At 50.4% G+C, this 26,488-nt stretch overlaps 1 protein-coding gene across 1 annotated transcript; it reads right to left on the bottom strand.

Annotated features, from left to right (window-relative positions):
• On the bottom strand, positions 1-24,567 carry BCL2L11 (BCL2 like 11). The gene is made up of 3 exons (XM_013954636.2): positions 24,201-24,567; positions 10,325-10,437; positions 1-4,160 (listed from the first exon to the last, which is right to left on the bottom strand). The coding sequence occupies exons 1-3, from the start codon at positions 24,550-24,552 to the stop codon at positions 4,071-4,073; spliced, it is 555 nt and encodes a 184-aa protein (XP_013810090.2). The 5' UTR covers positions 24,553-24,567; the 3' UTR covers positions 1-4,070.
• Between the last annotated feature and the right edge of the window lie 1,921 nt (positions 24,568-26,488).

The following is a 26,488-nucleotide window of genomic DNA, read 5'->3' on the forward strand; positions in this document are numbered from 1 at the left end:
TAATAGTTGAAAGTTTTATTCATATAAAACCTCATATTAAGAACATTAAAAGATTGCATCTTAAAAAAAAAAAAAAAGATCTGCAATTATTTACAGCAGTATTGCACAAGTAAAGTGGCAATTACCCTGTCCAAAATTCATCAGTGCAAAACACAAGTAAGCCAGGGAAATTGCAATAAAAATGCTACATACGCTGGGTCCTATGAAACAGGTTAGTGATTAATCAGTACAACATTTGACATTTAACATTTGAACCTGATGTTAAAGCTGGTCCAGAAAAAAGTGGCCAGGATGGAGGACAGTGTGTTTTTGAAAGGGGACGACAAAAATCAGGGACATGTAGAAGCCGGACTTTAACTAACTTTCAGTAATGCTTAAATCTCTTCCATGCCTAAATTGCTACTGGAAAATGGGACTTAGGCACTTTCAAAGAAAAAAATCTCATTATCTAAACCATATTGACTGCACTGAAATGAGAAGACAGTGCTTTGAAAGTCGATCAGTCGCTTATTCCATACATACCAGAAAAATTGGGGGCAGGAAGGAGAGAAGGGGGAGGGAAACAAAACCTTTACAGGAACTTAAATAAGCAGAAAATAAATATACAACATTTCTACAAGTTACAGCATTATGGAACAGTAGAGTGCATTAATTACACAGGGAAAAAAAAGAATCTACAGTATTTACCAAGTTCAATTCTAAAAAAAAAAGGTTTAGAAAAAACAGTAATTTTTTTACTTATTTATAAAGCTGTACAAAACTTACATGAGAGAAAGGAAAGGAAATACATTGCACACAGATATTTGGCTCAGATGATGAGAATAATATGGTGCCCTACTCTAATAAATATTCAAATATTTACAGTTATCAAAAGAAGAGAAGCACAACGCATGGTATGAGAGTGTCTAAGAATAAATCTGGTTTCTCCACAACCAAAGAGAATTCATCAAATCATTTTGGCAGGACAGAGAGAACGCAGGTGATGCAGACTTAAAAAGAAACCATCCCAATTAGCCAGTTAAAAAAGAGTTTTATACCTATTAAAAAAGTCATTCTTGTGTTTTGAGATTTTTTTTAATAAACCTCACAACTCTCGGGGCAGCAGGGGGGAGGCCTTGAAGGCATGAAGCCTGTTTTTAAGGGTTGCTTTTCTCACGACTACTTTTTGGCAGGGAAGGCTTCCAGGTGAGTGCAGAGTGCCAATATCTGCCTTTTTCTCCCCAACTATTCATATAATTCATAGATTAAAAAAAAAAAACCTTTTTTTTAAGTCAATCATTCATTACGGTAGCCTGCCACCGGGGCCCGGTGACAAGCCCGTGCGAGGTCAGCCCGCGAGAGCAGCCCCCCGCCAGCTCTTCGGCTGGGTGGGGTGAGGAGGACGGGAATAAAGTGCTCCGTGTCCTGGCGGTATGGCGAGGACACGTTTCTTTGGTGTACTCACGGGAGACACATTCTCGCTGGCCAGTCGCAATACGCCATCTGCAATGCGTTTGCCGCAGAAATTAGGGGCGCTGAGGATACTCTATGGCTGCGAGCCCCAAAAACGCACGGTTTTACCCACTGATGCTGCGTGCGGAGGTACCAGCTGCAGCTCAATGGAGAAAAAGCTCGTTTTTCTTACCCTTCCTGTCATTTTTTTTCTTTTTTCTTTTTACACAACTCCATGCATATATGCCCATAGAAAATACCAAAAGACCGTGGCATGACCACGATTGGGGCAGCACAGCTCTCCGAGCACGTGCCACGAGCCAAAACCGACATGATTACGGCAGCGAGAACCTGCCCTATCCTGTGGCCCTTCTGCTCCTCAAACTCCAGCCAAGGTCACCGGCTATTTTCCACCAATCTCTTTCCCCCCTAAATATCTTCTGCAACCCAGGACAACTCCTGGGACAGATGTTCATCTTGCAGAACCCCCAGAACATCACTCCTTAATCCTTCAAATGAGCGCAAGTGGAGGAACACAGCTCCACACCTTGACTAACAGGTCTTTCGCCTACCGGACAGGCACAAGCAGCCAGTGCACAGAGTTCAGATTGTACGGTTTTATCTATTGTTAAAAATACTACTAATAATACAATGGCACTCGGAATAGCTTCTCCCTATATTGCAACACAGTAGAAAAACTGCTACCACAGTTTGGGGTTGGTTTTTTTTTTTCTTTCTTTCTATGGTGCTGGTGAAACCAGAAATAAAACTGGGGGATTCGGAAGTTGGTTTTAGGAAATGGGAACCACCTGCACCAGCCAGAGGAAAGCGGACAGTTCTGAAGGCAGACAGGACATTTGTGCATAGATACGCAGGCTGTAGAAGCAACTGCTCGTTCGAAAAGCACCTGCTGCGCAGAAGCTCACTGCACATTCGAGATGAACCAGAGAGCCAAGGCAGGCCTCCATCGACGGCGATGCACCTGCTCAACAGACGCGAAGAGACAAACCTGCTTCTTCCGATGACATTTTGTGCCTCGTGCGGAGCTTCTGAACCATGTTTTATGGCCACAGGGTCTCTGAAGGGTACTGCGGAAACCACATAACCCCTGGGATACACAGTGCAGCATCCTGGGACAACATCAATCACCCAGGAAACTCTTTCCAGGGGAGAAGACCACGATTTGGAAGAAGTTAGTCTGACACACGACTTCTGCAGCCAACTCCTCCCCAAACCAGTCCGTGAGGAGTCTCGCGTTGTACTGACGTGGCTCTCAAGGAGGGTCACCTTGAACAGCAGTAGCCTGCGATGCATGAGAAGACTCAACGCTCTACCGCGCAGGGACGCGGCGAGTGCCCTGAAGGATTTGTACCATTTTAAAAGAGCACGTGGAAGTCCCGCCACGCACAGCAGTATCTTTCAAAACCAGCAAAAGATTTGTTCCAGCTGGATCTCAAAGCACAAACTTTGGGGATCTTCAAGCTGCCGATATTGTGTTGTTTGTCCCCATGCTACTCCACACCTGCCCTGGGCTGGTCTCTCCCATCACCCTGGACGCGTCCTAACACAAAGACGACCCCAGAAAAAAATCCAAAATGTTAAAAAACCCTCTTGGGTTTAACAGTAACATGCTAACCATGGTTGAAAACAGTTCCTGAAGTTATGCAGTAGGACCCTTCATCTCTGGGTGCAGGACTGCAGGGTTTGTATCTGTTTTAACCTACCTCCAAGAAAGTTTTATTGCTGCATTATCCAAAGTGATCAACATTATATATTATATATAATGTACAATACATAAGCGTGTTCACACACACACTTCGTAGAAAGAATTTCTAAAAAGGCAATTTGGTGGATTGGTTTTTTGTTTGTTTTGGTTGTGATTTTTTGGACCCTGGGAGTCTGACAGCTAAATCAGGAATTTCAGCATTTAAAAAAAAAAAAAAAAAGGAAAAAAATCAGTCAGCAGGAAATAGGCTATTTGCATGATGCAAATATGGTTAGATTTGGGGTTACATTAGGTATTTACAGATAAAAGAAGTGCTGATTTAAATCCCTCTCCCCTCCTCCAGCACCCTCTTTTTTGCGGACAAACACTCGGGAGGGAAAGGGAGACCACTGGTTCCCGGCACATCCCCTCCCTGCTGAGGGGAAGGGAAGAGGCTGCAAGTCTGTACAGTAATATTTGTAATACAAACTAAGGCAGCTCTGCAGATCAGCTGGCTCAGTTTTCTCCACTGCAGAGTAGATCCAAGATGAGCCTACAGGTTTCCAGGAACGATGGAAAAATTATTCAATATCTGTTGATCATTTTCTCCGAGATCAATCTTTTTTAAAAAAGAAAAGTTCGAGAGAAACACAGTAAACACCACTCTCAGACAAAATCCTGCTTCAGAGAGTCCCAATAGGTCCGTTGGCAAGGCACGTGCCTCCGGAGCCTCCCAAGAGCAGACAAATGCCGGCAGTCCATGTGCGTGGTTTCCACCGACGGAGACCACAGCGCCTTCTGGATGTCCTTTAAGAAAGGAAGGTTTCTGAACTGCCCGTCTAGGGCACAGAAAAGACTCGCCGCTAGTTGTTCTTCGTTGATTTTTGGCGCAAGTAGACAAGTCTCTAGGTCTTGCAAGCAAAGCATCCGGCACTCACTGCATTCTCCAAATGAGGCGGATGATGTAATGCAGGAGGCGCAAAATGACGATCTGGGGGTTTCCCGCACGATTATCCAAGAAACCCTAAAAAACAAAAGAGAAAAAGTGACTTTAATTTCAGACCCGCAGTCCCTTGTGCGACGCCATACAGGCAACACGGAGAAGGAGAACCCAGATTTGGTACCTTCCACTTTGCAATTCTAGTACAATCCTAGTATTGTGGGGATGGTGAAAAGAGGACGTGTCATTACAGAGCTTTTACTGAGGAAAGATGACATATTATCACGTAAGCTTGCCAGTATTATTTCTGGTTTTGAACTTGATCGGATAGAAAAACACCACAGCTTCTAGTTTACAGAGTCACAAAACACACATGGTTATTAAGGAGAGGGGACTCCAAACCTCTACTTTCAAAAACGCAGTTGAACACCTATATCTCATTTCTCTTGAAATCTGAATGGTCTACCTAACTTGTTTGAGGGCATTTAACACCCTCACAGAAAGCCGATGGTAAGGTCTTCTCCAACGCATAAGTGGCATGTAGTTCGTGGTCCTGGTAGAGAAGAAGAAACGAAAAACAGGAAAAGGCAACAGGGTATTCTCCGAGTCTGTTTACTACTGTCTACACTCTCAGCTGCAGACTATGATTTTTCTCTCTCAAGTTACAGGATTGCTTTGGTTCTCCCCCTCCAAACTCAAGATTTCTTTTGAATGGGGACAAGAAAGCATAAATAGGTTCCTTCAGACTTGTTGAAAAAAAAATAAAAACAACAAAAAACACACAAAAAACCAAACCACCCCCCAAACTCCCAACTAGCATCTTCCCTAGAGGACAGCCCCGCGAATGGAAACGGTATGGCCGCGCGTGTTGGTACCGCTCCGCAGGGACGGACCACATCCAGCGCGGCTTTTGTTTGCTTTTAAACCCAGTGGCCGTTTCAGGCAAGCTAAATACCACGGATCCATTCGCTTTCTGCTTTTTACAACCAAGAGAGTATCGCTAATAAAACCAGCTTAATTCGGAGGAGAAATTAGGCTGCTTCAGCTGCAGCGACAAACCAGGGAAAATGTGAGATTTCGAAGCGTGCAATGAAGCATTTTATGGAGACGGAAGCAAACCCAGCCGCCCTGTGTGTCGCCTTTCAACAATGTCTAACACCCAAAGGCGCCGAGCCGCTCGCTCCTGGCCGCCTTCGCATCCGCGCGAGCCTCGACGGCACTCGCGGCTGCGCTGCTGAACTGGCACGTCGCATGCCAAGACCCTCTGCCAGGCTCCCACCCTGCTTCAGCCGGGTAACGGCGCCGGGGGCTCGGGAATGAGGAATGAGGGAGTTCTAAAAGCCATGACGTGGAAAGGTTTAAAGAAAAAATAAGTAAACAAATAAACCCACCAAGCTTAGGAGGAGAGGAGAGCACGCGCAAACCAAGGAGGCAGATCTAAAGAAGAGGGAAAGGTGACTTTTTTAGCCGGAGAAGGTCAGGAGACACCTTGAGCCGCCGAGCTTGAGCCTGTGAATGGCGAAGCGCCGAACCGAGGGTTGTTTCACGCCGCCTGTATTTCCACCTCCCGTGGCGGTGTGAAACAACCACTCCGGGCAAAGCTGGGAAAATGGGGAGAATGGAGAAATGGGGGGGGGGGGGGAGTGGGGGGAAGAATATTGAGCTATAGCCTTTTTTAAAAAGCTATACAGAAATCCCCGTTGAGGAGTATCGAACAAATACTCTGCACCCTCTTTTCATTCTCCTCCGCACCCAGCCGCCCACATCTGGTTCTTCAGTAACAGTAAAAAAAAGCACCCTAAGGATTTTTTTTCCCTCTATTGTTTCGCCCACCAAGGAGCGCGATGCAACAGCCAGGCCCCCGCTTGTGCTAACACCACGGGGATACGGGGATTTTAATTTAGACCGCTGGTCTCGAAACGGCGAGGAGTAACAGCTGCCTCATTCACAAAACAGCCCGGGCTGCAAAACGCTCCTCCCCTGGAGCGAGCAAGCTGTGCTTCACAAGCACGTGCACAGAGAACAAAAAGGAGAAGGAGCAATCACCGAAGCGCATTTATTTTTAAGCTTTTTTTTTTTTTAATTGCAAAACAGAAGCCCGAACGTCACCACCTTTCCTTCTCTGTGCATGAAACGATTCAATTCGGTCTATATTTAGCGCAGCGAAATTGCGTCCACACGTGCCCCAGAAAAGAGCAGAAATCAGGGTGTTTGTGCCAAGATGCAAACTTTCAGAGCAGAAATTGGGGCGTTCTACACCGAGATGCAAACTTTTCCCCCCAGAGCTCACGGCGGGGGTGTGAAACCCATCGCTGTCCCAAACTGGAGCGCACAAACCAGCCGCGTCCCCAGGGCGTTACCGAGACCCCACGCAGGCAACGTTGCATCCTTGGGTGCCAAGAGCTTTTCCAGCCTCTGCTAAAGAGCTGGGCGGGCTGGGAGCATCCCAGCCCCGTGGCGCGTTTGGCTCCCGCAACGGCAGGATTTTACCCACCTGGAAGTTGTCTGCCGCACATCTGCCAGCCGGGTGGCCACGAGAAACGCTTTGCTGAGCTTCCGGCTAAGCCAACCTCACTTCCCGACAGTCAATGAGGCAGAGAGCAAGGGAAGGAAAAAGAAAAAAAAAAAAGAAAAAAAAAGACCCTTAGAAAAAGGACACGAAGAGAAGCGCCCAAGTTTATTAATAAAGCGGTAGAAATAAATGAGGGAGCAAAAACAAGAAGAGACTTTTCTGCCTTGCCAGGCAGCTTGGGCCCACGATGGACGGAGAAGGGGCGAACCAGAAAGGTGTTGGCACACAACCGTGCTGCCCAAGGTGATGGGATGAGCTTTCAGCAGGCTCCAAGTTACTTAGCAAGCTATAAATAACCCAAAGCGAGTCAGCTAAAATGTAGGGAGTAAACCCCACGGCTGCATAAAACTACTTAGATTTGGGAACCAGCAAGATAAACCAACTCAAGGAACCAATCCTGCTGAAAATTAACCCGGCAAGGAAGAGCACGTGGTTGCCACCCGTTTGCACCATGCAGGAGAGGAGATGGGAAGGCGTGGAAGTGGAGAGGAAGGCAGGGCTGCAGCAATGTAGTCTTGGCTCAAGTTAAGCTGGACTCCACTGCACAGCTGGAGCCAGAGCCTTCTTCGAGCGCTGACACAGAGATCCCAGCCTAGACATCCCTGCAACGAGACGGTTTGCTGGGGGAGGAAGGCTTTACTGGTGCCCATTAGACCCTTTCTTGCTTGCCGTCAGGGATGCTCTCTCTGGGCCACCCCAGCATTTTGGGCACGTCACACAGCAAGGAAAAGGAGAAACGCGAGTGCCCCTGCTAGGCACGGCTGCACTGACCTGTCCGACAGCTTCGACTTGTCTAGCAAGTGCTTTTTTGGCACTGCTGTTAGTTCCCCATTTCTGGCCTTACGACACAACTTAAAGGGCAAACCAGAGCAACCAGAGAAAGCAGGCTGAACCCGCGGCGCAGTCTGAGCGCCGGGCCCTCTTCTCGAAAATCGTCCGCTCGCAAGCAGAGCTGCGGCCAGGGGAAGCAAAACCCAGGACGTGACGCTGCTACGGAGAGGCGACGGTGCAAACCGGCAGCTCTGGTGTCAGAGCCATTGACTGCTGCAGCATTATACCAAGCATCATACGCTCACTTTGCACTGGCCACAGAAAGCCAGGGAAGTGAATACAACTTCACAGTTTATCCTTTCCCAGGTGCCGTGCCACTGAAGGGCTCCAAATCTGAAAACAGGATCTTTTTTCCTAAGTAGCAAGAAGGTCCGCAGAAGGAGAAGACACCTATTGTGGAAGCAATATTCAAGTGCATCGGTGGCATTAATTCTACAACAATTGCTTAAATGCTCTGAAACCCACTTGTTTCTGAAAACAACGGATGACAAGAATTCATCAGCGTCTATTTAAACCAATAGGGATCGATGCTGCTTTCGACTTGAATCAGAGAACAGCAGAAACATCATGTTCCACAACTGGCTTCTCCAACCTTCACACCACATGGGCAAGAGCAATATGGTGACTCAGGAAGAGCAAGAACAGACCCATCATGGAGGGTCCCAATTTCAAGGGGGAAAAAAAACCATGAAAACCAAAAAACGAAAAACCCACCCCAGGAAACTCAAAGGAGCTTCAATAGGTGACTAGAGGTATGAGAGCAAGGAGCTGCAACCCCGAGAACCATCTTATTCAAATCTACACAACCACCTATGACTGCCACTGAAGAGCCTTTTCCAGACTCTGCACTAACAATTTCAGGTCCCAAACCCAGCATACGCAGCAAACACACCCTCTCACACCTGCAAGGAAAACCAGTGCTGGGAAAAAGACTTGTGAAAGGGACAAAATTCCTCCCCAAACCTTTACTTCAGCTGGTTCAAGGGTAAGACAAGAAAGCAAGAGCAAGAGATCACACATCACTGAACCGCACAGCACCCGTTCTGCAGCTGGGCTGGGAGAGAATTTGCAGCACAGCTCCAGAAGCCAGCAAGGATGATCAGCAAAGAGAAAAAAACAAAACAAAACAACAGCAACCTGCATTTCGGCAAAGCCTTCTGAATCAGCTAGCCGCTACCAGACGCCCTCGGATTTCCAAGTGCTAGCAGAAATGATTTAGCCCCCGTCTCTCATCAAACAGATGTTTGCTTTTAAACAAAAAGACCACTCGCTGCACAAATAATCGGGTATTTTGCAGCAAGAGGAATCGGCCTAGACTGGAGGGCTCGGGAGATGCGTTCCAGGGTCTGGATGAGATGCAGCTTATCACCAGCTCATTACACATTGGGCTTCCTGCTCTATTGGAGAGATGTGTCCAGGAAGAGAGTAAAGCTCATAGTAAAAGCTGTGCCAGACAGCAGAGCAAGTTTTCGGCAAAAGCACACCTCAAGGAAATCTTCCTCTGCCCAACAGATGCAGGCTTGCAGTGGAACAAGCTCACAGACAAATAAAAACCAAGTAGGCTGCTCAGTGCCGGCACGTGCACACACGAGAGGAGGAAGAAAGCCCCAGAGACAGGAGAGAGCAGCTCAGGCCATTCATAAAGATGATCAAAACCAAGTGCCGATGAAAGGATTTTTCTTGCATCAGTAGTATGGCCACATCAAACATGCACCCACTCTAGCACGGGAGAAAAATGAGAGAATTCACAAAGAGACGAGACCAGATAGAGAAGCAGCAAGCAAGGCGGTCTGGAAAGACCCCGCGCAGAACGAGGCAGCCTGAGACTGCCCGGCCCCCGCTTTGGGGGAAAGCTCTGTCGAAAGACAACTGCCATATGAATCCACGAAACGGTGAGGAAATAAGCTGCACGGGTGACTCATAACATGGGGAGGACAGATAAAGATCCAGGCAGTCAGCTTTTCATCATCGCTTGCACCTAACAGGCTTCTGACTTCTCTCAGACTAGCAAAAGGACAAGCTGGTGGACTAGAAACCGCATGTATGAACATGCAGCCATTAATAATGCAAGACAGGTGGGTTACTTGCTAACTTTGTTCTTTCTGAAAACTATTGTTGCTTCATTTCTCTTCGCATTGATTTTTTTTTGGGGGGGGGAGGGAGGTGATAGTTCCACCTATTTTTGTTGCAACACAAAGGTAAAAGTTTACAACGTTACAAATACATGTCTCTTAAAAACAGCACTCTCGGGTTCTTTATAAGAAAAAAAAAAATCAGTGATCAGACTCCATTTCATATTTTTGACTGTATTTTCCACCTGTGTGATCCTCAGCAGCAGCAACTCGGGAGCCAGGCAGGTTGGTGAGCACAGAAACCTGCTGCATTAGCTCTCTGCCCATGACCCTGAAAACCCACACATGACTGCTCGCTGGCTCCCGGCGGGGTATCATTTCCAGGGGAGCTCTTCTCATTCCAAAAAATATACCAAAATATAAAACTTTTAGAAGGTTTTTCCTCATTATTCTCAGGTTCAGTCCTAATCCAGCAATAGAACATGTTCTACTGGCTCGCGATACTATGAATAATACCGTGAATTTTATACCTGAAAGCCTCAAGTCCTGATTTAAAGGTTATTCTGAATTTCTTTAACGACAATGTAACAGCAAATGACTCCACAGTACAGGCAGTGTACCTCTACATCCAAGCAAACACAATTACCTGCACATCCCTCTATACACCTGAGTGAATGAAACATTTGCTACAGAACTCGCTTCCAGATATGATTACGCTTTTCCCTTTTAGAGACTGCACAGAAAGAAATGGAGAAGAAAAATCTGAAAATTACCCTTCTCGGACAATAGGAGGCATTGAATTCATCGCCAATGCGCCGCAGTTCCTGTGCAATCCATATTTCTGGCTGTATATCTTCTGCTAGCGAGTGAGACCGCCACCTGGAAGCTGCACAGAACAAAAACAGAGCATTTGAAAAACAGCAAAAAAGAAAAACAAATAGCCTGTTAGGCTTGGCAAAAGTCAATGGACAACTTTTTTTTTTTTTTTTTTTTAAATACAGATCCTAAGATTCCTCCAGGCGTCAGAAGGCTGGGACGGGTGTAACGTATGCAGGTCCCTCACCTGGACCAGTTTCTTGAGGTGCCACCTCAGCCCAGCTCTCACACCTGGCTCCGAGCTGACGGAGCTGCCATAACTCTTGCTTTGATCAAAGGCAGCAATAGTAGGTGAACCAGCCCCAAACGAGCCTTTACGTCTTGCCTATACCAAATAACCCCTCTATCTATGTTACAGCTGGTGCCTTTCGCTGGAAAGGGTCAAAGCTGGCAAGACACAAGTGTTGCTTCAAAAGAGCTGTTTCAAAAGAAAAATGCTGCAAGTTAGATTTAAGCACAGAAACACGCTAAAAAACAAGCCGCCACATTCGGACGAGGGCAGCACAACTGGAAAGTGCCCTCCCTGGAGAAGCAGAGCTGCAAACACGTCAAACTTTCTCTTTGCCAGTGATACGATTTGCTCAAGTGCTTGCTGCGGGCTAGCCAGCCTGCTTCCTACGCCTGCTCCTCTCCTCTAGGGGCAAGTCATCGTGCAAAGGGTGGCAAGAGAAACCACTGAGTTCAAACGAGTGTGCAAGAAGAGGACCAACACCCTTGGTTAGTTGGCTATCAGAGTGCACCTGCAGGCGACAGCTGAGAACAGCCTCGTCAGCCCGTGAAAACCGGCAAGAAATGAGCACCTCTCCTAAAATTTGAGCCCACCCGACAAGAACCTCTCCCCGTACCTTTTAATGACAACGATGCTTGCATGGGCACAGTGGAAACGTCATGGGGATGCAGGCTGAAGGGCACGGGCTCCTGAGGGGATGCTCTGGGGAGCTATCACGAGGACCACCACCACCACCACCACCACCACCACCACCACCACCACCGTTGGGTTTTGGGCCAACTTTCACACGAGCCAGATCAGCCTGAATCGCATTCACACCCCAAACTGAAATTGCTACCGGCGGGGAAATGTAGAGGAAGCAGACGGTTCAAAGAGGACTTCCCTCAGCTTTCTCAGAGCCACAAAACGCCCCTTCACCTGGGGACCTTGTTATGAGACACTTCAAGTGTCAAATATGTCACATCTCACTGCACAAGGCAAGAGCAGGTTGGGCTTTCATTCAGCTGCCTTTAAGAGCATCTCCTTGCACTTCTCCAAGCACTGGTCCCCTCCGAAATATCCCGCAACAAGCTGAAGCAGCTCCAAGATGTGCCCAGGTGGGGTCTTGCTCAGATCGAAGAAGTGGTCAAGTGATGTGGGCAGATTCTCCTCCAAATCCCATAAAACAGCCCGAAATCCCAAATTTGGACAGCAGGAAGAGATTATTCCGCAAGCCGTGAGCCACCTCCGGTAGGGTAGGTGGTCACAGGGCACATCTAAGAGCAAAACCAGCCCTTGCAATTCCCGCGCAGGTAACTCCTACCCTCCAATTTCTTTCCCTTCTTTTTCTCTCTTTTGTAAATTGTTCTGTTTTCTTGCAGGCGCAGCAGCAATTTCTGCTCTAACCTTACCAAACCTCTGTCTCGATAGTTTAAGCAAATTCTCACGTTTCTTCCCCAAACGGTTCTGAAGTCCAGCAAGGAGAGGAAAATGATTGCTCTTGTGCTAAGAAGCAAGCCACAATTTGATTTACATGCAGAGAAGCTGCACTTAGAGCAAACTTAAGGACTTTTCATCTCCGTTAAAGAACTGGAACTTTCTTCTTTTAAATATTATGTTCCAGAGTTTAAATAGAAAACAAACCAGACCTAAGAAAACAGAACTGGGCTTACAAAAGAAAAAAGAACTAATACATCAGTTACGCTCAACTGTACATAACCAACCACTCGAGTTTCCATTTCAAGAAGTTTCTAAACAAATGATAAAATAGCTGCACAAGCCCCCAAATATCTGAGGGAGAAATGAACAGCCCGTGACACATTCAAGGCTCGGTGCATTACCTGCGCCACCTCTTCCCCTGCTTGCAAACAGAAGTTTAGGGTTTGAGCAAGCATTATAGCCCTTAACCAAAAAAAAAAAAAAAAAAAAAAAATCCCGCACAAAACAAGAGTCTTTCACAAACTTGGCCCGAAAGCTGAAAAGGAATCGCAAGGGAATACAAATAGCTTCCAATCTCAAAATATTCAAAGGATTAGTAGGGCAGTTAAAAAAAAAAAAAAAAAAAAATTAAATAAATGTCTGGCTCCAAACCGACTGGAAAATTTATTTCTGAGCCAAACGAACGCTGCTTGGCTTGGAGAGCTGTTTTGTTTTCACGCTGTAGTAGCGAAAGAGTAGTGCCCTAGGAAGGCTGTATCAGGCACAACCGTATTTATCTTGCCAGCTGCCGAATTTCATTCAGCAAAGCCTTCACGCTATTCGACGGCAAGGTTTTGGAAATGCAAAACCCATTTGGGCCAAGGTGGGGTGACCTGCACGGAGCAGACGGTTGGAAAGCAGAGCCCGTGCAACTCTCCTTCCCCTCCATCTCCTACCCAACGCCCGCCTCTGCGAACCTCCGCGGGAGCCTCGAATGATAAAAGCTCCGGCGGTCGAGAAATTAATATTACGGTTCCGTGGTTGAGAGTGAAATCAGACTGAGGTTTTCAGAAAGGACTTTCTGTGGCGTTGCCAAATCGCAATATCAAAAAGTGGCCAGTCATAACGGGTTGCAAAACCAGTCAGAGGAACTTTCCAAGCTTGCCGTGCCTTCGCTAGCCACCGTGCCGCGAGCGAGCGATCCCAGTCATATCACAACGCGCTGCAGAAGACGCGATGCTAACAACCCAGACCTGCGAAACACAGAAAGCAGGCGCCTGCACAAAGAAATAATCCTGCGCAGGCAGGAATGTTTCAGGACTCATCGTTTCTCCGGTCGTCAGAGGACTGAGGACCGGACCCTGTTTCCCGTAGCCAACGGAGAACTTCTTAAAGGCTTGGCTAGGCGGGAAATGCTTTGCTGGATGCGCACAACCTATGCAAGTCGTACAGGTCGACCCAATGGTTTTGGGCCAGGCATGACTTCCGCCCCCGCTCCTTCCTCTGACGCCAAAAGCAACTCACGGGAAATGAGAAAACAGCATCTTCACAGCAAAGGGGCAGCGAACCGCACGAGCACAACAAAATGCATATCTTTGCTCGGGCTGATATCTCTTGCCTTTGCAGCCAAGACCAACAGCCAATATTCTGCTCAAAAAGCAGGTTGCTGTATCCTGGCACAGTCGGTAACGGCCCAGCATCGGGGTGACTGCTCCTTTTCCAATCAATTCTCCGCCATCCGCTTGCGCTCGGTGCAGAGCATTCCCGCAGCTTGCTAGCTCAAATCTCCACTTTTGAACTCGGCCGGGTTAAATGCTCACCACGGACCCATGTTCTGAGAGGTGCCTGCACTATTTATGGTCATTTTTTTGTCCTCCTTCATGTGCGTTTGCTAATACGGATGCCAGAACGAAGCCCCCGTGCTGGCAGCCTCCGCACGGTGCAGAGTTTTACATCGCAGCCTCTCGACCCTCCCGCTAAGTATTAAGTAGTAAGCAACACTGCTCTCGGTGCAGGTACGCGCACACCAGGATGGAGCCAAGGTCCGCACTGAAAAGCTCAGGACAAGCCTCGCAGAGCCCGCTGCTTGCCCTCCGCTCCTCTGCGGAGCCTGGCCGCCCAGGGAGCCCGCCTCGGGAGCGGGTCTCGCGGAGCAGAAACAGCCGACTCGGCAGCTTTGCTGGGCGAGGAGCAGCTTTTCCCACGCCGCCGCGCTCCTCTCCGCGCACGCGCCTTCCCGATACCGTCGCAGGGTGACCAATGGGGCAGACGCCAAACAGCAGCAGGTCAGCAGATGGGACGAGAGGACACTAGCATAAAACAGATGAAGCCCTCAACGGCTGCAAACGGGAAACAGGCTTTCCCCGCACAGGGCAGGTCAGCGAGTCCATGCTCCAGCAGACAGGCGGGAGAAAACACGAGAAACCCAGCCAGAGTTTCAGGGTTAGCAGCCAAGACATGGAAAGATGCCTTAGGAGAACATCTCTTTCTCTCGAGGATTTCCTTAAAGTGGCCAGAGAGCTCCTCTCCCAAACGCAGGGATACAAAACACGAGCTGCCCGTGCGGCATCGCACAACAGCACCGCCTCCAGGCGGAGGGAGCAGCTCGAGCTGCTGAGAAACACCAGGTTTGCCATTAACACAGCTCGAACCCCTGCCAACGGGGCTGTTTCAATACACGGTATCATCTGAGATCAAAGGAATGAGACACCTGCCCTCATATGTGAAATGTTACCAGCTGACAGGTCTGCAAGCCAACATTATTCTGTTAAAGTCAGTGCCATGAATAAAGTGAAAATGTTGCATGGTTGGGGAAAGATGAAAAAAGAAGGGACAGAAAAGGGGGAAGGACAGAAAAGAGAGAAGAGGAGAAAGGAAAAGAAAGTGGAAAAGAAACAAGAAACAAAGAAAAAAGAAACAAAGAAAAAAGAAACAAAGAAAAAAGAAACAAAGAAAAAAAGAAAAAAGAAAAAGTCAAAAAAGCAAAAAAACCAAAAAGCAAAAAAATGAAAAAGCAAAAAAATGAAAAAAGCAAAAAAATGAAAAAAGCAAAAAAATGAAAAAAGCAAAAAAGAAGAGTCAATTGTTCAGATGACAGCAGGAATAGACATCCAGACTCGATCCTGGCAACTAATGTCAAGGCCTTTGGCTAAGGCCTGGGAGGTCTCCGAGCAGCTTTCCAGGTGCCTCACCGCCTGCGTTGGCCCAACCTGTCCTGCCCTCAGCGTCCTGCCGGGCGAAGCCAAGCCTGCACCCAAGCTCAGCGGGAAGGGGCAGGTTGCTGCAGCCTCTCTCCCAAAGCCCCGGCCCCTCTCGGTCGTCAAGATAGCTGATAACAAAATTATGAAGCACTGAGGAAGGAGCAGCGTGCAACGAGGGGCCAGGGTGCGAACCAAGATGCAGCAGGGAGCGGAGAAGGGGCAAGGGGCCAGGTGGGCTGAGGGAAGTCTAGAAAAGGTTAAGAAGAGGAGAGGGCTGGAAGAGCCCCAGAGGCACCCAGGCACTAAGCCTGGGCTTACCACTAAGCAATCCTCTCCCCATGCATGAATCTCAGCTGGGACCTGGGAAGCTGGGACTTCCCTTCCAGCCTTGTCCTGCCTCTCTTGGGACAGACAGCAAGACCACTTTGCTGCTGAGAAACCAGGGGCCACACCAGTGCCCCAAGCAGCCACCAGCGTCCCTGGGAGGTCTATGTCTTGGGTGCATCCCGAGCAGCCACTAACATCCCCGGGAGGTCTATGTCTTGGGTGCATCCCAAGCAGTCACTAGCATCCCCAGGAGGTCTATGTCTTGGGTGCATCTCAAGCAGTCACTAGCATCCCCAGGAGGTCTATGTCTTGGGTGCATCCTGAGCAGCCACCAGCATCCCCGGGAGGTCTATGTCTTGGGTGCATCCCAAGCAGCCACTAGCATCCCCGGGAGGTCTATATCTTGGGTGCATCCTGAGCAGACACTAACATCCCCAGGAGGTCTATGTCTTGGGTGCATCCCAAGCAGCCACTAGCATCCCCAGGAGGTCTATGTCTTGGGTGCATCCCAAGCAGTCACTAGCATCCCCAGGAGGTCTATGTCTTGGGTGCATCCTGAGCAGCCACTAGCATCCCCAGGAGGTCTATGTCTTGGGTGCATCCTGAGCAGCCACTAGCATCCCCAGGAGGTCTATGTCTTGGGTGCATCCTGAGCAGCCACCAGCATCCCCGGGAGGTCTATGTCTTGGGTGCATCCCAAGCAGCCACTAGCATCCCCGGGAGGTCTATATCTTGGGTGCATCCTGAGCAGACACTAACATCCCCGGGAGGTCTATGTCTTGGGTGCATCCCGAGCAGCCACTAGCATCCCCAGGAGGTCTATGTCTTGGGTGCATCCCAAGCAGTCACTAGCATCCCCGGGAGGTCTATGTCTTGGGTGCATCCTGAGCAGCCACTAGCATCCCCAGGAGGTCTATGTCTTGGGTGCATCCCAAGCAGCCACTAGCATCCCCAGGAGGTCTATGTCTTGGGTGCATCCTGAGCAGCCACTAGCATCCCCAGGAGGTCTATGTCTTGGGTGCATCCCAAGCAGTCACTAGCATCCCCAGGAGGTCTATGTCTTGGGTGCATCCTGAGCAGCCACTAGCATCCCCAGGAGGTCTATGTCTTGGGTGCATCCTGAGCAGCCACCAGCATCCCCGGGAGGTCTATGTCTTGGGTGCATCCCAAGCAGCCACTAGCATCCCCGGGAGGTCTATATCTTGGGTGCATCCTGAGCAGACACTAACATCCCCGGGAGGTCTATGTCTTGGGTGCATCCCGAGCAGCCACTAGCATCCCCAGGAGGTCTATGTCTTGGGTGCATCCCAAGCAGTCACTAGCATCCCCGGGAGGTCTATGTCTTGGGTGCATCCTGAGCAGCCACTAGCATCCCCAGGAGGTCTATGTCTTGGGTGCATCCTGAGCAGCCACCAGCATCCCCGGGAGGTCTATGTCTTGGGTGCATCCCAAGCAGCCACTAGCATCCCCGGGAGGTCTATATCTTGGGTGCATCCTGAGCAGACACTAACATCCCCGGGAGGTCTATGTCTTGGGTGCATCCCAAGCAGTCACTAGCATCCCCGGGAGGTCTATATCTTGGGTGCATCCTGAGCAGACACTAACATCCCCAGGAGGTCTATGTCTTGGGTGCATCCCAAGCAGTCACTAGCATCCCCAGGAGGTCTATGTCTTGGGTGCATCCCAAGCAGTCACTAGCATCCCCGGGAGGTCTATGTCTTGGGTGCATCCTGAGCAGCCACTAGCATCCCCAGGAGGTCTATGTCTTGGGTGCATCCTGAGCAGCCACCAGCATCCCCGGGAGGTCTATGTCTTGGGTGCATCCCAAGCAGCCACTAGCATCCCCGGGAGGTCTATATCTTGGGTGCATCCTGAGCAGACACTAACATCCCTGGGAGGTCTATGTCTTGGGTGCATCCTGAGCAGACACTAACATCCCCGGGAGGTCTATGTCTTGGGTGCATCCTGAGCAGCCACCAGCATCCCCAGGAGGTCTATGTCTTGGGTGCATCCTGAGCAGCCACCAGCATCCCTGGGAGGTCTATGTCTTGGGTGCATCCTGAGCAGCCACTAGCATTCCCAGGAGGTCTATGTCTTGGGTGCATCCCAAGCAACTTCCCATCTACGCGCAGGTCTGAGCCCACAGGATGTTCTAGTCTATAGACTGGCACCACTAACAAAATCACTGGCCCATGTTTGGATGCAACATTTTTTTTTTTTTTGCTTGTATCTTCCAGGTTTTGTAATCCAAATCCCCTTTAAGAAAACTTCCTTGTAAAAACATTGGAAAATGGCTTCAGATGAAACAGCAGGTTACACGCATGAAGCTCAAGGAGAAAACCAGCGGCTCTGAAATGGCACGTTCATAAGAAAACATATCAAGTAACATTAACCAAAGGGCTACCACTGTGTCCTACTTTCCACCGCGAGGGCCTGCTTCCAGCAGCCCATAGCTCTACCAAACCAGCTGTTTGGGCTGGAGCTCCCCCTTACAGTCCGGGCCTCTCATTTTACACCACAAGTCAGATGGGTCCAGTTCCAAGAACAAGATCAGACGCACAGACATTGGCCGTAAGAGCTATCCGAGCGTGCCAAAGCCTTCTGCTGAGAAACTCTAGCACCTCCGTACTTTGGAGTAGGTCCTTGAAAGTTGGCGGCGCGAAGGCAACGCTGTGGCCACTGTGTCAAGAGACGTGGCTTTTTGCTTCCCCCCCCGCAAAAAACAACCAGTCACACCTGGCCAGAAGGCACTGAAGACACCCCATGTTCCTGCTGGCACTGGGGAGGGAAGAGTGAAGCGGAAAGCAGGAGCCCAGCGACCTCCTGAAGGGAAGGAGGGCATCACAGCTCAGGGCATACACACATTTTTCAGCTTCTTGGTTTAAGGTTTCCCCATTCAATTCGCCTTTCTGTTACACCCTCAGGGTTTTCCCCAGCTCTTTCATGTTGAGTTTACATAAAAGTGCTGTTTTCCCCTTCCATGTTGAGCTATAGGTGTTATATAAGGGTATGCCAATACAGTTTTATTCACAACAGCCAAGGTTTGTTTTTTTATTATTATTATTATTATTATTATTTTCACACAGGTTGTTGCCTGCTCTGCTGGAGAAAGAGCAAAACGGTTCCATGCAGAGTCATGAAAACTTCACACTTCTTCTTTCCCCTCTTCTGGAGGGCAGGAAAACATACCGAGATCAAAATAGCACAGAGGAAACTAATTTACAAAGCACTTCTATGTGCCTGTTCCAAGTACCTCCAGAAAAATGTATACAAAGCCTGCACGTGCACCTCCTGCTCTTTTAGATAAAGCTGCTCTTTGGGAAAAAATAAAACGAAAAGAGCAGCTCGCATTAAGAGCCAAGGACTTGGAATACTGGTCTACAACTCTTATAGCACCTCTGAACGGCTGTTTTCTTGTCTCAGGTCATTTTATCCCAAGCACTCCCGCGTGCGAACCACTCCATACATGTCATTGCTCTGCAGGGCACCCACCACCTCTGCCATACTTTTCTTCAATCTTTATGGTCCCTTCTGGGGACCAGGAGTATTTTCTGGGTGCTAGAGCTTCAACTTGTTTCAAGTCGGATTGGGAATACGCTTTCTGGTGTCCCAGGGAGGGGGGAAATCACCAAAAGACACATTGAACAGGACATTTTGAGTAAGACAGGAAAAGCTGGCTCAAGCTAGGAAAGACGTGGTATTGGCTAGCCTGAAATCCTTGGAAGATCAAGCATCCACTCCAGCACACCAAGCCTGTAGAGCCTCACCTTTCTAGAGAAGCTGGAGGGACAAATAGAAAATATAATCCCAGGACATGAGGGTGCTTTTGTTTCACTTTTTTTGAATGTTGGAGATCCAAAAGCATGAAAACCTGTCTCCTCCATCATTTCTCAGCAGAATATAACACCAGGATCTCTCTCCTAGCATTAAATCTCCAGCATAATCTCTTTGATTCACCATCAGGGACTTCCTCATAGTTCTGGCAAAGCCAAGTAAGCTCATCACTGTTCCTCCTTTACTCATCTCAAAAGCATCTTTCCTAATATGCCGAAACAACCTTGCACAGCAAACTGCTTTATATCCCCCATCCAAGAACATCTCTTTGTTGCTTCAAATTTTTTTCTGAGAAATGAGATTAAGAATTGTAAATGACAGCAAAAGATACAAAGGAAAACTTTTCAAGAGGACTCTACCATAGCAAATTAAACAGTCTTGGATATAAAGCTGCAAACACAGCCCTTGCAATAATTCACCCTGCAAACAGGGAGTCTGAGGTCCCCTTTCCTGTCGCTGTAAACACAAATTCATCATTTCACATCAAGATTGCCATCCTGCCTCCTCTTTCCTGACTTCTAAATAAGCCACAAAAAAAAATGGCTAAAATTGCCATGAGTGCACCATTTCAGGAGCCCGCTGAAGCAGCGGGGGTCCCAATAACCCTCATCTTGCAGCAAAACCGAGCAAGACCCCCAGTGCTGAGCACCGCGTCTGTCTTCGAGCACATCAACACTGCTTCAGCAAGTAGGGACGTCTGCTGCGGAAAGCCGTCTCAGCTGAGACGCCGGCAAAAGTTGCCTCAAAACCGCTCTCAGTTTTGCACCATTAAACAGGTCTTCCCCTTAACTGCGATTTTTGCAAAGGGCCTCGCTGGCCGCAACGCTCATCTGCAAATCGCGAGATTCACTAAATTGCCTGTGATATGGCAGGGCACCAATTTTGCTTGGCTGACACCAGAAACGTTTCTGCTCTGCCAGCAGCCCTCTTCCTCCTGCGTTTGTACCAAGCAAACAACAACCTGCTCATACCCTGCGGCATTCAAAACACTCTTCTGCCATGTCTCGTGCCAGAAACACTGTTTCCTGCAGTAATTAGCACTTGCTTATATGGTTACAAGTGTTGGACAACTCTGTAGCTGAGATGTTCTTATAGCTAAAAGGCATCACTGAATTCCCTAGCGTGGCACCCCGTGCCTCCACCTTCCTGTCTAGTGGGGTCATTTTCAGCTTTTGGTTAATATTTGGACCTCTGAAAACTTCAGTGAAGGTCTTTGAAATTTCAAGGAGGCAGTTTGGGAGCAGATCGTGAACCTGCTCTGCTCAACCAGCCCCTCAGAAATGCTCCACCGCTCCTCACAAAAGAAGCTAAAAACACTGGTCTATCGTCATGCCCTGGATACACAAACTGTTCTTGCTTACAGGACACTTATATTTACTGCTAAATGCTACTTTGCTTACACCTCCTGGAGAAGTTCTTCACCTCACAGCCTGCACCTTTAGTACACTACAGTGTCCTAGAGCCAGCACAATCCAGCTGGCATCTCTCCCCACTCAAGGCCCAGGAAAAAGACCCACCTGATTTTAAGAGTGCCTCTCGTCCCAGCAAAGGTATGCAGAAAAATTCAACAAAAACGATACCATTTGTTTCCTTAGGGAGGAACTGATTTCCAACAGACTGGGAGCACCAAAGTGCACAACGGTGACTTGTTCAAAAAAAAAAAAAAAGAGAGAGAGAACTAGCTGCTGTGCATCACAGCAAAAATACAAACCTTGGTCCCTGGCCTGCCAAGCAGATGTTCATACTTAACTTTGAACAGCAGAACAATTAAGAAGTTTTTTATCCGACTGCGTTACTACATCCTTGCACAGCTGGACAGTGGAGCATCTACCCATGTGCGCGTGAGCCTCTACCACCAAAAGCGACCCGCGCTCCTCCAGTACTTACTGACTGTCTCTGGGCAGTCTTAGCGAAGGCATGACCATGCAACGCATATAAAACTAGTGGCACGCATCCGGCAGGATGTTTCCAAGGCAATGGGACCGAGGAAGAAGTGCACAGATACAGCACTAGGAATAAGTAACAGGTTACATCAAAATAACTGCAAATTAACACTTCCTGATGAGACATTATTGAAAAAAGTGCAAAGTATGGAGGAAAAATCAATACCATTTTGGGGTCCTGGCTGGACTTCATGAAACACTTCTTAAATCTTCGTCTTTTCACTTGTGAAGAAGAGACCCAAACTAACCACACTGCTAGAGCAGCGACCGGGAACTTAAACCTGACATTTAGCTTCTGCTTCCATAAGACCTATAAGCACCACAGAAATATGCAGTTACTCTGAGAAACCATTAAAAATCCTTTTATATGTATGGGCCGTATACCGGCCTGCTAGCTTCCCATGCCCGCTCTTCCCTGAGAGCTTGTAGGACTCGGGTCCTCCACGTCTTGTACCGGAGACGTTCCCATGGAGGCCACGGGACATCAGCCCTCACAAGCCCCACAGGTCCAGGTCCTCATCTGGCAAAACTACGCAGCTTCTGAACCCTTCCCCATACCCCTTTCTCAAGGCAAGCTGAGCAGTAAGGCACGTTCTGGGACTTGCAGTCCCCAAACAAGAATAAAATCGCGCTGTGGCTTCACATTTCTAGCTTAATCATGTTTGAAAGTAGCCAAGGGTCTCATTCAAATAGCTGGTGTATTTTTCCAGTCATTTATAGTTGTTTAGGATGATGCCCCTAGCAACAATAACAGAACAAAGACTTGAGAAAAATCATCATTTCAACAGTGTTCACAGAGCTCTCTATAGGGATGAAAAAGCAGGAGCTCGGAAACTTAGAGAGAACTTCAACTTCTTTCTGGAGTACAGGAAAAAAAAGGTTATTTAGTACTAAAAAATAGCTGTGACCATCCTCACTGAAGAACTCCAGTATCCTTGTCTAGTAATGCTATGTGTGTTTTCTACATGAGGTTGTGAAACCAGCATTAAGCTCTAATTACTGCAATAATGTCAGAAAATCTTTCCTAAGGGCATATTACAGTAAGCACTTTGCAGCTGTAACCACAGCCATTAACTATATAAAAAAAAAAAAAGTGTTGATCATGTAAAGCTTGAAGCTGGTGTTTGTTATTCACCAAGAAATGGTATCAACAGAAGTCCCTGCATCGCTACCGTGGAGTTAGCCCACCTTCCTTCGCTTTTGTCACGTGGAGGTTAGCATTAGTTCTTTCAATTAAGCGGAATTAATCACAAGAGCAGAATGACATCACTGAAATGTTTCAAGAAGTTACTATATTAGTGCTTTCTCCATCACCAGAGGCTTGAACTCAAGCCTTACCTGCTAAGCCACATGTAAACACAAACCCTGAGCAGCTACAGATGATATTGTCAAATATCAATTTTGGTTTCAGCAACAGAAACAGGAGTTTTGTGACCCTGGCAGAGCAGTTTGTTTAAAAATAAATAAATAAAATCTTACCTTACAAGCAATCATAAAAGCACCGCACAGCAAGCCCTGCCACTGGTCATGAAGCAGGGTTCACCTGCTTCCACTAATTTTATCTGCTTTCCCCAAGCAGAAATAGACCTATTCCCCCTACAAAAAAATCAAAATTTGTTTGCAGAACACGCACTTGGGTATCTTTTTCCCATTTAAAGCCCCTCATCGACTGGGAAAGCAGGTATGTCGAGTGGGCCATGCTCTCCGCGCCAAGATGGATAACTTGCAAAATCTCCAACACTTTGCTACCTGGGCAAACGTCCAGCCCGCCACAAGCCTCGCTAGCACAGGCAACAGCTTCTAGGGTGACCCAGCCAAAAAGAGCCCCCTGCTCATCACCACGCTGATACGAACATGCAGAAATTATCCAGATGCTATGGCTGTTCCTGCACAGGGAAACTTTCCCTGGCCCCGATTCAAGACCTGATCAGATATTTCGCAATTCTTTTGCAGGTACGCTAACCACTTTGGTAGGTTATATTGCGGGGGGGGGGGGGGGGGGGGGAGGGAAGATCTTGTAACGGAGCATGATTCGAAAGCATGAAATTGAAACACTGAACAAAAATCATCATCTCAAAACCAGATGTTTGAAATCAAACCACATCCAGTATATTACTTTCCTATTAGAAAGCTGCACGTGGCATGTCGATTGTTTTTGAGTATATTATTTTCCTATTAAAAAGCTGCACACTGCACCTCCATTGGCATCTTTTTTACATTGTCAAAATTGGAAGATCTCAGCCCCAAGTCAAAAAACAAACAAACAAAAAGTCTTACAGTCGATTTTAAAAGCTCCAAAAGCCAAGTTTTAAAAGCAGCTTCCTAAACACCTCTCCCATCTCTAGCGCTGCGTTCCACGCTCTGGGAGCTCGTTATCGGGACGGTGTTTGGTGCATTAAGCAATACAGCCTTTTGTTTTGCTGCCCCTCCACCCCCCTGCTATTGCAACTTCCTTCGCCGGCGGACAATCTGCACGCCGAGACCACGAGCAGTCAGAAAGGGCCCCGAAGGAGCTTTGGATCAGAGACGCCGGCCACAGCCACAGGCTTTTGCTCGGTGGCCCGCGTTCCGCGTGCTGGGAAAGCCACCGGCAGAGGGGGGGGGACCCGTCACCTCCTCCCCCCCCCCCCCCCCCCGGGCGCGTGTGCCCCAGCGCAGCCTGGCGGGCGAGCTGCCAGGGTGCCCCGCCGCCCGGCAAAAGCACGGACGCCACCGTGCAGCGCCCGCTTGCTAACCGGGAGGCTCGGGGCCAGCGGGCAGCATCGCAAAGACGCTCGTTGGGAAGCTGCTGAAGGAAAACGTCCCGCGAGCGAAGAAGCTTTCTTACCATAATCTCGCTTACCCATTGCACTCAGGTAGTGATTAAAGGCTTGGCAAGGGGGGCTCGGGGTCTGCGTGGCCTTGTCGCAACTCATGGGCGCGGGGCTCCGGTCCGCGTCGAACGAGAAATACCCGCTGGAGGAGCGCGACAGCAGCGAGGAGCGCCTCACGAAGATGAAGAGCGGCGAGCGGGTGGCGAAGGGGCTGGGGCTGGTGGGGGGCGCCACGGGCGGCGACGGCGACGCCGGGTCCCCCTCGCCCCAGGGCAGCGACGTCGGGGCCCCCGGCCGGGGGTGGCCGGGCCTCCGGGGCGCCTGCAGCCGCCCGCCTTCGCGCTCGCACGGCGAGTTTACATCGGCGGCTTGCTTGGCCATCGGGGCTCCGGGTCGCCTGCGGGGGGAGAGAGAGAGGGGCGGCGGGGGGGCTGGGGGGGGCGAGCGGGGCGGCCGCGGCCGCCTCCCCCGGGCCGGCCCCATTGTTCTGCCGAAAGTGCTGAGCCCAGCAAGTCTGGCCGCGGCTTGGCAGCGGCCGCCGCTCGCGCCGACTGCGTCACAATAGGCATTGTGCCGGCCGCGGGGCCGCCCGCCCGCCCCGTCGGGCACCGCCGCGCCGCTGCCGCGGGGGGGGGGGGGGGGGGGAGGGGGGAGCCGCCGCCGCCGCCCCCCCCCCGGCGCCGCCCCGCTCCCCCCCCCCCCCCCGCGGCGCCGGCGGCGCGTCCCGCCGCGCCCCGGGCAGCGCCGAGCGCCCCGGCCCGGCGGACACGCACACAAAAGGCGGCCCGAAGGGGAGGAGGAGACAAGGGCGCACGCACGGACCGCCGGCCCCCTCCGCCGCGCTTACGGCTAAGCCCCCGCCGCCGGCTGCTCCGCGGCGGCTCGCTGCCTTCCTCCTCCTCCTCCTCCTCCTCCGCCGGCGAGCGGCGCGGCGCGGCGCCGTGCGCGCTGCTCCCGCGGCCGCGGCGACTCCCGGCGCGGCGCGGCGCGGCGCAGCGCCCCACCCGCGCGGCCGCGGCCCCGCTCCGCCCGGGCCCGGCGGCGGAGCCAATGGCGCCCCGCTCCGCCCTCGCTCCTCCTCGTGTTTACCAGCTCCGGCGCCGGCCGCCGCCGCCGCCGCGCCGTCACCTCCGCCGCCCTCCGCGCCCCGCCGCCGCGCGCCGCCTGCGGGACGCCGCGCCGCGCCGCGCGGACACGCTCGGCCGCCAGACCCCGCCGCGAGGGGTTGTGCACACACACGCACGCACACACGCACACCGCCGCACACCCCTCTCGCACAGCCCCCCTTTGCACTGACGCGCACCTGGTACACGGCACCCGCCCTGCACCGGGCGCACGCTCGGGCCACGCGCCCCGCGTGCGGCGCCCGCACCCCACCACGGACCTGCGCTGCGCGCTCGCCCCCGTGCACGCACCCCCTCGCACGCACACCCAGGCGCTGGGCGCGTGTCCCTCACGCGCCCGTCCTCGCTCTGCACACGCTCACCTGACACGCAGGCACCCTCACGCGCGCCCCCCTTACACGGACCGCACTGTGCGTACACTCCCCTTCCACAGCACCCCCTTGCACTGTGCACACGCCCCCACCTTCCACACACACCCCCACACTGCACACACACTCCCTTGCACGCACACCCCTTAAAAAGCATCCCCCTTGCGCTGTGCAGACCCCCCTTGCAACCCCCCCCACAGCACCCCCTTGTGCTGTGCACACGCTCCCCCACACTGTGCACACATGCACCCTTACACACACATCCCACACTGCACGCACACTCCCACACTGTGCACACACCCTTACACCCACCCCTTAAAAAACACCCCCCTTGCACCTCCCTTACCCAGCACCCCCTTGCACTATCCCCCTCTACTCACACACCTTGCACTGTGCACACACACACCCTTGCACCCCCATACACCGCACCCCCTTGCACTATCCCCCTTTACACACACACCTTGCACCCCCTTTATCCAGCACCCCCTTGCACTATCCCCCTTTACACACACACCTTGCACCCTCCTTATCCAGCACTCCCTTGCACTATCCCCCCTTCACACACACCTTGTACTGTGCACACCCCCCTTGCACCCTCCTTATTCAGCACCCCCTTGCACTATCCCTCTTTGCACACATACCTTGCACTGTGCACACCCCCTTGCACCCCCCTCTTACCCAGCACCCCCTTGCACTATCCCCCTTTACATACACACCTTGCACTGTGCACATTTTCCCTGCACCCCCAAACACCGCACCCCCTTGCACTCTGCCCCTTTACACACACACCTTGCACTGTGCACACACTCTTGCACTATTCCCCCT

This window comes from Apteryx mantelli, chromosome 3, assembly GCF_036417845.1.
Source record: "Apteryx mantelli isolate bAptMan1 chromosome 3, bAptMan1.hap1, whole genome shotgun sequence".
Classification (NCBI taxonomy): Eukaryota; Metazoa; Chordata; class Aves; order Apterygiformes; family Apterygidae; genus Apteryx; species Apteryx mantelli.